Source organism: Castor canadensis, chromosome 15 (genome assembly GCF_047511655.1).
Source record: "Castor canadensis chromosome 15, mCasCan1.hap1v2, whole genome shotgun sequence".
In the NCBI taxonomy this organism is placed as follows: Eukaryota; Metazoa; Chordata; class Mammalia; order Rodentia; family Castoridae; genus Castor; species Castor canadensis.
Window position 1 is genome coordinate 3,948,998 of NC_133400.1, and position 17,357 is coordinate 3,966,354.

The 17,357-nt window shown below is 44.9% G+C and overlaps 1 protein-coding gene across 2 annotated transcripts in view; it reads right to left on the bottom strand.

The window, feature by feature from the left end:
* Usp10 (ubiquitin specific peptidase 10) overlaps nucleotides 1-17,357 on the bottom strand; it is a 58,479-nt gene that overhangs the window by 25,890 nt on the left and 15,232 nt on the right. For both annotated transcript variants that reach the window (XM_020158544.2, XM_074055543.1), the window contains 2 exons: nucleotides 9,906-9,974; nucleotides 4,855-4,915 (listed from right to left, as the gene is read on the bottom strand). In XM_020158544.2, coding sequence (XP_020014133.1) covers nucleotides 4,855-4,915; nucleotides 9,906-9,974 — 130 coding nt within the window. The remainder of the gene's footprint in view (nucleotides 1-4,854; nucleotides 4,916-9,905; nucleotides 9,975-17,357) is intronic.

Sequence of the window (17,357 nt, forward strand, 5' to 3'; positions counted from 1 at the left end):
AGTTAAGAACACAGCTCTAAAAACTATAAAAGGACCAATAATCACTCATTTTCTTTTCGAAATTCTTAATATATTGTTTTGGGCTAGAGATATGGCTCGAGCACTAGAGTCAAAGCCCTGAGTTCAAACCCCAGTTCCACAAAAGAAAAAAAAAAAAAAAAACCCGTCTCTGTGTTGAAAAAAACACTACTGAAATGAGAAACAGAAGCCTGCATCTACCTTCAAGTCTCTGGAAAGCTAATGAAGACTTTCAAAGATGAGATGCTAACATAAACTTGAAGTGAAAAATAGTTTTTTGAGGCAGGCCCCAGTGGCTCACATCTATAATCCCAGCTACTCAGGAGGCAAACATCAGGAGGATCGTGGTTTGAAGCCAGCCTAGGCAAATAGTTCCTCAAGACCCTATCTTGAAAATGCTCAACACAAAAAAAAGGGCTGATGGAGTGGCTCGAGGTGAAGACCCTGAGTTCAAGCCTCAGTACTGTAAAAAAAATAATAATAATAATACCCAACAAAAAAAAGGAGTGGCAGAGTAGCTCAAGTGGTAGGGTACCTGCCTAGTGAGAGTGAGGCCCTGAATTCAAACCCTAGTACCACCAAACATAAATAAAATAAATAGTATTTTGCCTATTTAAAAATACCCTCTTAGGCTGGAGGCATAGGTCAGTAGTAGAGCACATGCTTACCTGGTGCCACAAAGAAAAGCAAACAAACAAACAAACAAAAAAAACAGGCACAGGACTGGAGATGTGACTCAAGCAGTAGAATACCTGTTTTGTAAGCATGAAGCACTGTGTTCAAACCCAAGGCCCACCAAGAGAAAGAAAGAAAGAAGAGAAAAAAGGCACGGGGCCTCCTGATGAAAAGCGACTTTATGCTTGGAAGAAGGTGCATACTTAGGACAAGGTAATTTTAAAAAGTCATGATGACTGAGAACTGAAACACTGACACATGGCTTCTCTATTAGAGAGGCCTCACAGTCGGCTTCCTTGATGTAGCCCAGTGTCCTCCTCTTGGTGTCTTCCACTGAGCACCTTACCCGAATCTGCAAATGGCAGTTGTATGAATGGAATGCCTGTCCACTGACTGGAGTCACGTGGCACTGACTGCATGGGTGGTGGAGGCACTCTCAATGGTAACGAAGTTAGGATTGGGCTTTCCACTGTCCTGGGAGGCCGTCAATGTCGTCCTATAGTTAACCAAATTCCCTCTGCTAAGGTGCATGTTTTTATGACTTCACATCTCTGAAATTAGGATGGATACTAGAACCATGTTCTTCAGCTTTCAGGGAGCATCAGTGTTATTTCATGTTTGACGAGAAGGTTAGAAATTTGGAGCGCGGGGATGGAGGCTACAGTGGTAGAGTGCCTGCATAGCAAGTTCAGAGCCATGAGTTCAAATCCCAGTTCTACCAAATGGGAGGGAGGGAGGGAGGAAGGAAGGAATTTAAAATACAAAAAGGACAGGTGCCTTAGGATTCCTTTTTCACACATAAGTCAAGATCTCTTCAAGTCACTATGGGGGCAATTTTCTCAAGGCACACATTTCAAGAAAAGAATCATAATGGCCCAAGAATGGTGCTTAAAAGTCCTTTATTGTTTTGTTTGTTTGTTTGCTTTTGCAGGGGGCTGAGGGGGTTGGCAGTACTGGGGTTTGAACTCGAGGCCTCACATTTGGTAGGCAGGCACTCTACCACTTGAGCATGCCCCAAACTTTTTTTTTTTTTTTTTTTTTTTTTTTTGCTTTAGTTATTTTTCAGGTAGAGGAGTCTCCAGTTTTTGCTTGAGCCTGGCCTCAGACCATGATCTTCCTACTTATGGTCTCCCAAGTAGCTGGGATCACAGGTGGTGGCCACCACTATGCTCACTGAAATGTGGTCTCACTAACTGTTTGCCTGAGCTGGCTTTGAACTGCAATCTACCTGATCTCTGCTGGGATTACAGGTATGAGCCACAATGCCTGGCCTTAAGTCTTATGAGGCAAGAACAAGTATAGACCAGAGAAGGCCAGTTACATACCAGTTACAGTGGGAAGGTGGAGAACAGGGGCCTAAAGTGTGTCCAGACCTGAGTTTTCATTCGTTCTGATAACCAAGCTAGAATGGGGGATGAGGGGCAGGGAGGCACTGAAATCCAGCTCACAACATAAGAAAGGTCTTAGAAGAGAACACTATGACTGACTAACAGAATGTTTTCCTGTAAAGCTACCCCTGACCCCTCCACTCAAGTATTTATTTTATGTCTCATTATGTTGGAAAGCATTACAAAAAACAATGAATTTCTATGTGATTTGACTGACTGCTCACTGCTTTGCTCCATGATGGTTTGGAGCTGCAGTGCCACATGGGCTGAAGACATGAACACTACACACCAAGGATCCCTTGTGACTGGTGTACACTGTGGTGTACAACATTACAACTTGTTGGGCCACTTAACGTAAGACTAGTTATTTCCAACAGACACAGCATCTTCTACTTTTCAACTCTCAGCCTTATGAGCACACGAACCATTCTAGAATGTGATATGACACTGTTCCAATACATTACAGCCACTGCCAAAACATTCAACCAGCAGGTATGTGACCAAATAACTGGAAGGCAGGCTCCTGGCTGGGACAGGTCCTCTTATGGAGGAGTGCTCTTGGGGGGACATACGGGCATTGCACGGTAATAACACTCAGACAGCCCACTCTGCCTGGCTGTAGGAGCAGGGGAGAGTGGCTTTTAGCAGCCCAGGTGAAGCACTGGGAAGATAGGAACTCAATACTTAGGTCCTACAAGCAGAAGGTTTGATGAAGGGAAGGAGAACAATCTCAGATAAAACATCAGCATCCAGGGCTAGGTGTTGTGGCTCACACCTGTAATCTCAGCTCCTGGGGAGGCAGAGATGGGGAGGGTCATGGCTGGAGGCCAGTCTGGGCAAAAAGTTAGCATGAATCCATCTTAATCAAAAAACCAGGCATGGTGGCACCTGCATGTGGTCTCAGCTATGCAGGAGGCTACCACAGGAAGGAGGGTCACAGTGTAAGGCCAACCCTGGGCAAAAGCATCTGAAACCACTGGCATTCTAAGGTAGCAATTCTCTAAGGGTTCTCAGTGCAATAACAGTGCAGTGGCCCGGGATTCAAAGCAGGGGGTGGAGGCCTCCAAGGGAGAACAGAGAGGATAATAAGGCAAGGTCCTTGCTTGAGACAAACAAATGACTGTGGATGACAGTGCCAAAGGAGGACAAGGGAAGGCTGTGAAGAGCTTCATCAAAAGAATACTGCTGAACACATGAAAAGGTGGTCGGCCTCCATGAGAAGCTACAATTAGTTAAGTCAGTGGAAGTTGAAGTATGACTGGATGGGAGGCGAGTAAAGACTACATGAAACCTGTAAGAGGCAGGAGTACAAAATGTACCTGCTGTGCTGAGGTGCCTACAGGGGGGGATGCTGCAGCTTAGCTGCCTGTGGTGGGAGGTAGCAGAACAAAGTCTTTGAAATTGTTCATCCCACAAACGTACTGAGGGTTTACAAACTCTCCGCATCTGTGCCACACAGCTGACAGACATTTCAGAAATCAACATGGTCCTTGCCATCAACAGCGGGGCACAGTGTAAAAGGGCACCGTCATTACCACAGCGTAGGGCAGGCCCTGCAAAAGGACAGAAGTAAAGAGAGCAGAGAACTAAAGACCTCAGAGAGAGGGGCGGGGGAGATTCCAGGGTTTCCAGCAGAATAAAAGATGGACAGAGGGAAGAAAAAACAAGAAGCAGTGACTGCAAAGGGATGCCAGTCTGGAGTGGACAAGAGAGTTCAGAGCCTGAATACTGAGGGTAGGTGTGAGGCCAACGCTGAGATCACTAACAAAAGCCGAAAGAAAGAAGAGAGAAGGGAAACGAAGGACTATCACAGGCACCAGAGGTCTGCTACATGCTCACTACATGCAGAGTAGCAGCAGAAGGAAGTTGCACAGACCCAGGGCACCTGGGTCTGACACTAGCAATGGGAGAGTGTCTCAGGAGGCTTTGGGGTCCCTAGAGCTCCATTCAGCTTATTAATTATCCTGAACTATTACTAGATCTGCTCTTTCCTTTAAGGTCCTCTGTTCAAACTGCTAATAACTTGAGATATAACCACTTTCAGATGAGACTGGATAAAGGTTTGGGTTTTGAAGCTCACATATAAACCTAAAATATAACTAAACCCCTTCACATGACTGACCATGCCAACGGAACAGGGAATCCAATCCCTGGCTCTTTAAAAAAAGGTTTTTCTCTCTGCTTCTTGGAGGCTAGTGAGTACCTGCAAGGCTGCATGGCCACCATTTCAACCCTGGTGCTGAACACAAAGATGTCTGGTCTTAGTAAGCACCATCCCCATGATCATGCCAGATCTGTGACAGGCCAAAGTGGACAGACTAGGGGGTGAGGATGTTACCTGGATCCCCAGGAGGCCTGTGACATGAGACATGAATATAAACAGCAAGAACAAAGCTGCAAACTGTCGTGGCTGTGCAGTCCCCAGCCCAGAGCCCAACAGCCTGGGACCAGGAGGTTCCCCAGCAGCAGGACAAGGAAGCCCTTCAGAGATGGGGCTCACACCTGCAACATCCGCAGCACTGAGAGCTGCTAAGAAAATACTGATTTGAGAACCTCGATGGTCAGCCTATTGATAGCTAGCACCAGCTTTACAGCACATCCAGCAGTCAGACAATGCTGTGAGTTAATGCTTTAGTTCACTCCAAGAATGTCAAGCTGGAAGGAAAGGCTGATTCAAAAAGAATGAAGCACCAGGAAGACAATGTCTGCAGATCACCCACCAGCCCAACACACATGGCCAGAACTCAGTGTGAAACAAAGAAAGACAGCTTACCATCCGGCAGGTCATCTGTAGCCTGTGCACCACACAGAGGCGATCCACTGTAGGGAGGGAGCTGTGCAAGGAATCAGAAAACAAAGTTTAATTCCACACAATGGTGACACCCAATGCACACTACTGCATCAGGCCACTTTCCTGAGCACTCTACCTTCGAAGCTCTGAAAGACACTGCTTTATCATAATGACACACCTGGAATCACCTTCATCTGACATAAGGGACAAAGATCAGATATTTATCATAAATAAACAGATCCTAAAAACAAAAGGGCTGGCTGGGGGGCAGGGCCCAGGTGGTAGAGCACTTGCCTTGCTAGATTCAATCTTCAATACCACAAAAAATAAATAAAATAAAACTTTAAAAAGCAGAAAAGTGCTATGAATCTCTCAAATAGTTCTTCGCTGGTCCATATGTATTTAAGGTGGACATGTTTGGGATAAGAAGGCTTAGGAGAAGGGATAAAGGTAAGTAGACAGATGACAGCTCCCTAAAGATAGAACAGTAACAACAACAACAAAAAAAAATGAGGTGATAATGCACACCTGTAATCTCAATATTCCAGAGTCAAAGGAAGGAGGACTGCAAGTTCGAGGTCAGCCTGGACTATATATGAAGACCTTATAACAAAACCCCAAGGACCAGAAACACAGCCCTGTGGTGGAGGGCTTGCATAGCATTTGCAAACCCCAATTCAATTTCCAGCATTACCTCCCCACCTCCAAAAAAAATCTTGGTGCAGCACATCTCCACGTTGCTTGCTGCAGACCACGCAGGACAAAGGGCAAAGGCGCAGGGCCTGGACTGACTCTCAGGGGCCCAGGCCTGCCAAGCTGAGGCTCCCAGGCGGGTCTCACACCCATGTTTGAGAGCTGCAATTTCAGTGGCTTCCTCGGACAATGTCTCCAAAGAATTCATAGAAAGCCAATTAGATAATTGCAGAGGCAAGTTTATCTCCCAAGTAACCCAGTAAGTTCTCTACCAAGAAACTAATGACAAACAAGAAACGAAAACCAAGAACCCAACACCTTCAGAACCTGACACTGAATGAATTTCCACCACCAGGGGGCACTGCAGCACTCAGCACAGTGACACAGCACCTTGTGGCCGAGGCTGGCTGTACTTGCAAATTCAGAGGCAGGTGTGTGCATCCCGGGAAATGGGCACAGTGGTGTCCGGGGAAGCCATGAAGCCTGGTCTTGTCATTCTGCAGCTTAGAAATGGTACACAGAATGCCTGCTTTTTCCCTGTCAGTGACACTAGGGTGCCCCTAGAGTCAGAAGCCTCTACTTTTGAGGCACAAAAGCATTCAGGATCACTGTACACAAAAATCACTTTCACATCAAGAAATCATCTTTCTCTGAGCCAAAACAGTTTCATAATCCCACACAGAACAGCAAAGTTCTCTTCACACTTACTGTATTCTGTCCTTGAGGAACAGTGTACTGAAGAAAATCTTCAGCCCTGAGTGAAGTGGGAGGCTGGGAAGACACACATGGGGAAGAGACCTCAGCACTAACTCACCTCAAACCCTAACCCTAAGAAGAGTGCTGTCAGAACTGTGCTAGTAACTGTCACACATTTAACATTCAAGGGTAGGCAAGGCTCGTCTCAATCACAGACCACAAGAAAAACCTCATCAATTCAGAAGAACCAGTGGATGAGGTTGAAGTTGGAACAAGCAAGTGGAGAAGATGGACCAGGGACAACAGATAAAGCTGAAAGGACAGAAATGACAGACGCCAGACAACTGAGAAGACAGGATAGTGACACAGACAGTGTTGACTGAGAGGAGGGGTGAGTACTATGGTTTGAATTGTCTGTGCTCCCCAACCCCCACCAAGGTCATGCAGTTTAACCCTGAAAGTCATACAATGTATTTAGAGCATGGAAACTTAGTCTGACTATGGTGTTTAGAAATGAGGCCTCTGGACAGTGATTAGGACCACTAACCATTAGGGTGAAAGCCCCATGATTCAATCCTTGTGACTTTGTAAGAGGATCAGGGACCAGATGCAGACACAGAGAGGCCCCGCTCTTCCTGGGCCTCTCCAGCAAGAAGGCCAGCACCAGACAAGGCCTCAGGCATTTTATCATAGTAATGAAGAGCTATGTAACATTAGAAAGTGCTGACTGAGAAGATGGGTGAGTGACATTAGGCAACACTGCCAAGTGCTCCCAGCACACTAGCCACACATCCTCCTCTTCCTCAGTGACCTCCGCGACATCAGATATGCAAGCCAGGTGATTGCTCCAGGACAAACAGCCACAACTGGTACAGGAAGGACACAGTTACTGACCAGCACTGAATTCTGGGGCAATGCTGCCACTTTCTGTCACTGATGGCCAATCTGAAAACAGTGTAATTGTGAGAAGTACCAAGTGCTGGAAAGGGTCTCAGCACTGTGTGACTGTTTCTATTCTTTAAGCATGAGGCACTGCTCATTCAACAAATCTCTGCCACACATAAGATGCTTCTTGGCTGCTCAGCACCAGTGCTCACACCTGTAATTCCAGCTACTCAGGAGGAAGCGATCAGGAGGGTCGAGGTTCAAAGTCAGCTGGGGCAAACAGTTTGTGAGACCTTATCTTGAAATAAATCCCAACACAAAAAAGGGCTGGTGGAATGGTTCAAGCAATAAGAGCACCTGCCTTGCAAGCAAGAAGCTCTCAGTTTAAACCTGAGGACCACCAAAAATAAACAAATAAATAAACAATGTGAAAGAAAAAACAAGCAATAAATCTTTCTACATGTTTATAAGCTAAATCACCTACACAACTCTAAGAAAAAAAAAAGGCGGGGGGGTGAGGGGGGGAGGGCAGGGGCAGCTTAGAATTTAAGCAGCTAAGGTGTAGAGGGTGTATACTTGCCAAGGTCACATGGAAATGATCCAGCCAGACCACAGCCCTGGCCTCTGACTCCTTCTCTAATGGGTTAGCTCACCCTTCCCAATTTACTCAATAGAAGAATTCCACACATAAAAAGTTAATGTACACTCAAACATAACACTTGCTTGCATTTATCAGCTAAAGATCCAAAGGGCTAGCGAGGCTTCATTAAAAGTGAACTAAGAGCTGGGTGCTGGTGGCTCACACCTGTGATCTTAGCTACTCATGAGGCAAAGATCAGGAGGATTGAGGTTCGAAGCCAGTCCTGGCAAATAGTTCAAGAGACCTATCCCGAAAATACCTAAAACACACACACACACACACACACACACACACACACACACACACACACAAAGGGTTGGTGGAGTGGCTCAAGGTGTAGGCCCTGAGTTCAAGCCTCGGTACTGCAGAAAAAAAAAGTTCACTAAGATTTTACTTGATACACACTTCTCCCCTTTTTTCCTCTTTCAATAGCTTTTGGTTTTGTTTGGGGGTTTTTGTCCCATCCCAACACCCATCTCATCTTGGAACTGAACTTGGTCCCACTCCAGTCCTCAACAGCTTCATATTTAAAACACAAACCTGAAAAAATACCCCAGGTAAGTATTTAGAAACAGAGATTACTAATCACACAGAGTGGACTTTTTTTTTTGGTGGTACTGGGGCTTGAACTCAGGGCCCTGTGTTTGGCATGCCGCCAGCCATAAGAGCAGACATCTTAGAAGAAGCCCTGGGCCAGGCATGGTAGTGGGCCTGCAATACAAGCTCTGGGGAGGAAGGTCTTCAAATCCAAACCCAGCCTGGAGCACACAGTGAGAGCCTGTCACAAAAGTCCTGGGAGGGCTGGATGGAGGGGGAGTAATGTGCTGGGGGTGTGGCTCAGTGGAAGAATGCTTGCCAGCATGCATGAGGCCCTGGGGTTAACTTCACACACGCACAGACCTGAATGAATAATAAAATATACCAATCATTTTCAGGAAAACTCATCACCATAAAGATGTTAATTCTCCTACAAATTAGGATGTAATTTAATGCAATCCTAGCCAAAATTTCAATAAGGTTTTATGGAATCACATATTTGCAACAAAGAATGAAGGTTTTCAGGACAAACACCAGTGGGTTAGGATGACAAAAGGGTGCCAGCTCTACCAGAGGACTGACTCTAAAGCTATAGCAATTCTGATGTGTGGCATACAGACATGCACAGGCCCACAGAACACGGCCCCACCTGGAGCTGTGCTGCTTGACAGGGCTGGCCTGACAACTAAGGACAGAAATAGACAAACCACTCGATTGAAAAATACACATACACGAGAGATACAGATCAAGTAATGCACAGACATGAAAAATAATGAAACAGTGCTCAACCATTTGTCATCTGGGAAATGTGTACTCAGTCAATGAGAATCCATTATCACACGAGATGAAAAAAAAATCTGATCCTATTAGTGAGGAGCACACGCTCACTATCCTCTTATTAGTGAGGATCTTCTCAGAAACAAGAGCAAGACGACTCTGGTGCACCACTGCAGGGAAGGCAGGCTGGAAAACCTAGAGAGTAGGCAAATGGCCTCTGGTAAAGCTAGGGGTGCTCAGCCCTACAGAACCCAAAAGTTCCAGCCCCTAGTCCATTCCCAGAGAGGCACAGGGCAGCATAAGGAGCTGTGACAAGGGATGTGTACTCTAACATTTTTAATTAGCTGAACCAGACACGTCACAGTCCTTAACAGGAAAACACATAACTCAACTGTGGTACATCTGACCCAAGCACTGAGCAACTGAAATCAAAAAACAAGAGCAGGTAAACATGAACCACAAAAGGATGACCACAGTGTGTTGTTCCCGCGGTATTTAAGCACATGAAACATCTGATGTGCATCCACACATAAAAGGTAAAGGCTACTTCTGGGGACAGAGGGGAATGAGACAGAGAGCGGCAACACAGGCTTCACCTGTGCACGCAATGTTTTATTTTGCTCTTTAGAAGTCCAGAGCAAACACAACAAGATGGTAACACCAGCCAACTCTAGATGGCAAGTGCGGCATTTCTCCTACTAGCGGTCTCTCTACTGCTCTGTGCATCAGAATTCCTCATTAAAAACAAATTTAAAAATTGAAATGGAAACACAAACATTAATTACAACTGCATAGTTTGTCTTACCTCAACTGAAGAACGAGGAGTCACAAAGAACTGAGTGAATTCATCAGGGCTAAAATCTCCAAAAATATACTGAAAAAAATAAGAAAGTATCAATCACATAAAACATACAAGTTATTTATTTTCCCCAAAATGCTATACATTATAACAAGCCTATGAAACGCTTGGGTCAGAATCCCTAAGTCCTTTCTCCAGTAAACAAACGGAGAGGCTGCAAATTGAGATTTCTCCAGCGGGATTTCCTAATTACAACCAACACTAGCTAATTTTTCCATCAACTATCTAAGAACACTCTGGAACGATAAAGCTTATGTGGAAACAAGCCAGTTGTGTATACAACTTGCAGTCCTGCTTGCGGGGGAAATGTTCTGGGTCACCCATTCTTCCAGTCCCCTTTTCACCTCCGTTCTGCTTTCCACTGACTCCACTTCCTGCCAATGCTACAGCAAGCAGAAAACAGGCTCAAGAGGGAAGGGAAATCCAAAAATGATTCTGATTAGTGAGCTTCAAACACACACGTGTATTTTTATTTTAAAAACTGCATTTGAACATGATGCACAAGCATACACTAGTGCTCACTAGTTCATGTGCTCCGGGAGCCTCACAAAGCCAGGCACTGATAAGAATCACTCAGAGATCTCCACACAGTCCAGCACTGAATGCCACATGCTACAATTAGGACCAAGGGTAAAATGAAAGCAGAGCTGTGGCTCCTCCACTCTAACGTAGCTTACAGCCTACTAACTTACTGGGAACCTTACAAGCATGTAACTAAAAATAGCCTGCAAATTGGGCATCAGTGACTCACACATGTAATCCTAGCTACTTGGTAGCTAATACTGGGAGGATGGAGGTTCAAGAACAGCCTGAGCAAATAGTTCCCAAGACACCATCTCCAGATAACCACAGCAAAACGGACTGGAGGTATGGCTCAAGCAGTAGAATACCTTCTTTGCAAACATGAAGGCCTGAGTTCAAATCCCAGTCACAACAGAAATAAATAAAAAATAACCTGTAACTAAATAGTATAGAAACGGAAAACACGAGGTTTGGGGCATGGCTCAAGAGGCAGAGCACCTGCCTAGTAAATGGACACTATGCCTTACTATCACAAATGCAGAACCTGGCACCGACTCTCATACTATGTTAATGAGGATGCACAGGGGAGAATGTTTCTGGAGGGCTCTTTGGTGATGTCTACCAAAAACAAAAATGGGGCTGGGGGCATGGCTCAAGTGGTAGAGTACTTACCTAACAAATATGAGGCCTGAGTTCAAACCCCAGAACTGCCCCCTCCCCAAAGAGGAAAAAAAAGCAGAAAACATAAGCTGTTCAAGTCAGTGTCTGAGTGTCAATCAACACTGCCCTGCTTCTAACAGGTATTTATATAATCAGCTGTGTGCCGGCTACTGGAGAAAACATTTTCCAACGCTCAGAGACAAGACCAACATGAATACCGAGATAAAAATAAAGATGAACTAACATTTTGCCAGGCCCAGTGGCTCACACCTGTAATCTTAGCTACTTGGGAGGCAGAGATCAGTAGGGTTTGAAGACAGCTGGAGCAAATGGTTGAAGAGACCCTATCTCGAAAATATTCAACACAAAAAAGGGCTGATGGAATGGCTCAAGTGGTAAAGCACTTGCCTAGCAAGCATGAGATGAGGTCCTGAATTCAAACTCCAATTCTGCCACATAAATACATAAATAATACATAAATGCCAAAACAAAAAAGGGCTAGTAGTGTGGCTCAAGGTGTAGGCCCTGAGTTCAAGCCCCAGCACTGCAAAACAACAACAACAACAAATGCAAAAAATCCGGGAGAAGAGCACAGATAGTCATGGGAAAGGCGCTATTAGAGAACAGGAAACTAGAAATTAGACTGCTCAACTTAAAAACTCAACAGAAGCTTGTTTATTTATTTGTCTGTTTTTGGTGGTACTGGGGTTTGAACTTAGGGCCTCATCCTTGTTAGGCAGGCACTCTACCATGTGGGCCACTCTGCTAGCCCTTTTTTTTGTGTGTATATTTTGGGTCTTTGAGATAGAGTCTCACTTCTCCCCCTCCACCCATCCCATGGCCTGGAACATCAATCCTCCTGATGTCTGCTTCTGAGTTGCGAGGATTGCAGGTATAAGCCCAGCTCAACAGAAGCTTCGGACAGCAGAAGCAACATGGCAATGAAGCAACAGGGTGATGTTTTGGAAGTTCAAGGAAAAGTATTTTATTCCTACAATTCTAGAGTAGTTTTTCATAGAAGTCTATTCTACAATTAGATTATTGCTCCAATACAAAAGAAAAGTAACATTTTCAGGGGCCGAAGGTGTAGCTCAGTGCTAGAATACTGTACTTACTAGCAAGTCTGAGACCCAGCACAGAAAGAAAAGAAAGAAAGAAAGAAAGAAAGAGAGAGAGAGAGAGAGAGAGAGAGAGAGAGAGAGAAAGAGAGAAAGAGAGAAAGAGAGAAAGAGAGAAAGAGAGAAAGAGAGAAAGAGAGAAAGAAAGAAAGAAAGAAAGAAAGAAAGAAAGAAAGAAAGAAAGAAAGAAAGAAAGAAAGAAAGAAAGAAAGAAAAGAGTAGAAGGAAAATAACACTCTCTGGTGCCCATACACCCCTTTCTCTGTGTGTGTGGGGGGGGTTGCTCATAAATTCCAGAAAATGAATTCTAGAGATACAAGAGCAGTGAGCAGGGCTGGGGACCTGGCTCAAACAGAGTGAAAGAACAGAGCTGACAGTCAGACAGAAAGCGCCCCCTGGTGCTCTCTTCAAGTGCTCTGACATCAACCTCAAACACCCGCAGTCAGGAGAATGTGTGACAAGGCAGCAAGCTCTTACATTCCCCCTTTGGGGAAGTAACAACTTGGGTGTGGTGGAGTGATTACTTCCCCTGTCACTAGGAACAAAGCTGAGTACCCCTCATATCTGGCCCCACCCATCTCAAGCTTTTAAAACTACTGTTCACATGTTTATCTTCCCATCCCTTCTAAAAAGGACATGAAAAAATATACCAAGAAATACTTCAGAAAAGAGGCCAACACAGGCAAGAGCACAGGACGTTAGCTTAATCACTCTTGATTTTACCTTCTGACACAAATTGGGGGTTACCTCAGTTAACTAAGGGTCCTGAGGAAGGCAGTGGGCAGGCCTGACACTCCAGTGTTTGTGCCAAAGGAAAAGCAAAGACACTGTGCTCAGAAATAATGGTACATTCCTCAACCTCAGCCCAAGGAAGGTGAGAAGGCAAGATGTCTACTGCTCACCTGCACATCCAGACATCAAAAGGAACCACAGGAAACCTTTTTGTGGGGATGACAGGAGAAAATGATCACCACTACAGCTTGGCACTAGAGGGCGCTGGAGCACACCACCCTGAGCCCTTAAACTTAACAAAGGCTTCGATTCTCTAGAAGTTCAAATAAATAAATAGGTTGTCCAAAATTAGTGTTGTCTTCAAGGGACTAATGGCAATAGATGTGGAAAATCCTTTGCATGTGTTTCATACCTAGCTAGACAGCCAGCACTGAGCTCTGGACACCTTCCCAATTATAAATGCAAAGCTAGGCCAGGGAGGTCCAGCTGAGAAGTGTGGGCCCCGCTATCACTTCCTGATCTTAGCAACTGAATTTGGAAGATGGGGGAGTACTGGATGACACGACCTACAGAGTGCTTCCCAGCTCCAAAAGGACCTCCTGGATCTGACAAAGATTAAAAAACAACAGTAGAGCTGGGGTTGTGGCTCAGTGGGAAAGCCCTTGTCTAGCACATGTGAGTGAGTGAGGCCCTGGGTTCTTCTTTTAAAAAAAAAAAAAAAAAAAAAGAACAGAAAAAAGAAACAAACAAAACCAAAAACCATAAATAAACATCATTACATTAATACCCTACAACAAGAACCATGAAAGGATGACGCTAATTGAAAGAAGCCGGACAGAGCTAGACAGAGTCACTAGCTGCATGACTCCCTTCATAGCAAATGTCCACAATAGGCAAATCCACAGACACAGGACGTCTACTGCAGCTAGCCAGGGCTCAGGGAGGGGCCATGGGGAGCAGCTGCTGATGGACACAAGCCTTCTTTGGAGGTAATGAGATGTTCTAAACCAGAGTACAGTGGTAGCTGTACAACCTGTCAATATAGTAAGCACCACGCATACTTACTGAAATGGATGAACAGCACAGCAAAGTGAGTATCTTAATAAAACAACACAGAAAGAGCAGGCCAACAGCTGCATCACAAGGAAACCTATGCTCATTGACATCAACTCAGTTCCCAGTGATGTGGGTGGTCTGGGGGACATCTGAAGATGGCACTGTTCAAACAGTCAATGGGAAGCAGGAATTTCACTGACGTAGCAATATTTACTGAGCACCAACTGTCTGCAGTAAACTGGGCGAGATTTACCAGAATAAACAGAGGGTTTATCAAAATATCTGCAGCTGGGTTACAATGCAAGTGAGCAGCATGTTGCAGTCTGTTCCTCCACTGACAGAGCTGTAGCAGTTCTGCTTTGCTTTCCTGGGACATAGAAGGAAATAAAGCTGACACCAAATGACCAAGCCCCTCAAGCAGCACCTCTCCTGCTTAGTGAAACAGTTTGCTTTCTACTTCCATGTGTTTGTATATTTTGACTATTAAAGTCCTATCAAAAACAAATTATCTCACCTTTCAAAGTATGGTTTTCAATAGGTAAGCTGCATGTTTTTAGTGCTTGCTTGGAAACTGGGAGCTAAAACTTGTCTCCACAGACTACATCTCCAAATTAGAAACTACAATTCAGACTGAGGATGTGGCTCAGTGGCAGAGTGCTGCCTGATGTTCATACATTGGGAGGGAGAGAGAAAAGAGGAGGGAGGAGGGGAGGCAAGGGGAGATTTGTTCAACAGAAATCTATTCTTTCCACTTTTTCAGTTCTGTGCCTAGAGGGAGCTAAATCACTCAATGCTTTTGCTAGTACTACATAGCAGTACAATATACAAAGCACTCATACAAGAGTTTGCTAAATGAGCCAGGTGTAGTGGGACATACTTGTAATCCCAGCACTCAGAAAATAGAGGCAGTAGGATGGAGATTTTGAGGCCAACCTGGGCTATGAGATCCTCTCTCAATCATCACCACAAAAAAAAACTTGCTATGTAGAATTTTCATCACATAGAACAGAACTGGCAAATGAATCAGCTAAATCAGGGAGTAAATCAGTAACTGTTATCAAGGGTAGCCCTAGTGAAAGTTCAAGATCACACCCACTTTCGTGTCTAATACAGTCACCTTGGAGCCAATCTTAAAGAGGAAGAGGAAATGGAAAAGAAGCTGAAGAGCAGGCTTTTATAGCCTGTAGCAGACACAGTTCTATCCTTGCTGCGGCCAGCTGGGGGGTGCAGAAGAAAGGAGTGGCAGGCAGACCTACCCACCTGAACTGGGTGGGTACACAAGGCAAAGGGCGTGAGGGAATTCTGGGGGCAATGGAAACTTTCTTTATCTTGACTGTAGGGAGTCAGAATGGGCACATTTACTGTATATCTCTGGAAAGTGGATTAAAAACAAAAACAAAAACTGCTAGACAGGCAAGGCAGGTGAGGCAGCTATTAGAAGGAGGAAAAAGCTCTTGAAGACAACACACTGGGGTTTTCTAAAGAGTTCTTTGTCCAAAGATTTAACCAGTGGCCCACAGGGACTCCTGGAAGGTTTCTGTCTGTCTTCACTGTGGTGACCCCACCCTCCTTTCGAGCTCTCCACTCATCACCTATTCACCTCAAATCACTCCTGCCTGGCTCCACCTTTGGCCAGCAAGACCTCCAACGGTGTAAAACTCCATGCTACACAGCAATAACTATTGCCAAAAACACTGGAACAAAGCTACAGTGTTTCGTTAAACTGAGTGCTGCATGGGCAGAAACTTGCTAAGTGCCATCTGTTCTACAGAACTTTCACTTAATGGAACATGCTGGAACCAAGCCAACAAGGCTCAGTATGGAAGGCCACCTGCCAGGAAAGCAGGCACATTAAAGCTGAGCGTCATTAAAAGGACAACCATGAAAAAAATGGTTTTCTTCTTTTTTGCTGACAGTGCTCTGGAAAACTAGATCTGCCTGGTGAGAAAAACCAATCAATGTGCTTGTATAGAATGTTCCCCTTTTTGTGGGGATGGGACTGAAGCTTGAACTCAGTGCTTGCCACTTGCAACCAAGGCACTCTACTGCTTGAGCCACACCTCCAGTCCATTTTGCTCTAGTTATTTTGGAAAAGGGGTCACATGAACTATTTGCCCAGGCTGGCCTCCCACTCTCAGCCTCCCAAATGGCTAGAACTATAGTCGTGAGTCCCTGGCACCTGGCTCCTTAGAATCTTCCCTGAGTTGCTTTGGTTGCTAATGAAAACCAAAAGGGCTGGCAGAGTGGCTCAAGCACTAGAGTGCCTGCCTAGCAAGTGTGAGGCCCTGAGTTCAAACCCCAAGGAAAAAAAAGAAAAGAAGGGAGGACAGAACAGAACAGGAAAGGAAAAGGAAAGAAGAAAACACACAAATCTCAGGCAATTGAGAACAAGGATCTCAATGGTTCAAAGGCAGGAGAAGTGCCTCTTAAACCCATGTAACTCAAAAAAACAAAAACAAAACCTATGTAACTCAGTAAGATCACATTTTAAAGAGGACTTGGGGGCATGGCTCAAGAGGTAGAGCACCTGCCTAGCAAATTCAAGCTCAAGGACTCCCGAGTTCAAACCACAGTACTGCAAAAAAATTTTTTAAATCTTTGAAAATGTTGATGGCTAACAGACCTAAAGAATTCGTCACCAAACTGATGAGATATTTACTCACTAGTTTGGCATAAAAAGACATAACCAGACTCTGGCGGCTCATACCTATAATCCTAGCTACTTGGGAGGCAGACACTGGGAGGATCGAGGTTCGAGGTCAGTCAGAGAAAGTAGTTTGAAAGACCCTCATCTCCAAAATGACCAGAGCAAAATGGAGTGGAGGTGTGGCTCAGGCAGTAGAGCGCCTGCTTTGCAAGGGCCAAGCCCTGAGTTCAAACTACACTCTCACCAAAAAAAGACATTTAAATATGTAAGCAACATTTCCTGCCTTCAGAGAGGAGGAAAAGGAGGACAGAGCTGTATCTGTAACACACAGACTGTCTGGCATGGTCTACACTGTGCTAAAGGGCATTCAATACATATTCCCACATCATTTCTGAAGCAGTGAGTGATTCCTAGTCACTTTTCACCCTTAACAAAGGGATACATGGAAATCAGCCCTACCAAGAATGCACATACATATGTTTTTTGCATGACTAAGAACTTTACAGACCCTCTGAAGTTCCCAAAGCCCTACAGTACCTGCTATTCAAGAGTATGGTTGCCAGGCCAGCAGCACAGGCATTACTTGGGACCTTATGCATTCTCAGAGCCCACCCAGACCTATGTAGGGCTGGTGCATATTAACAGCTGACTTTTTTTTTGAGA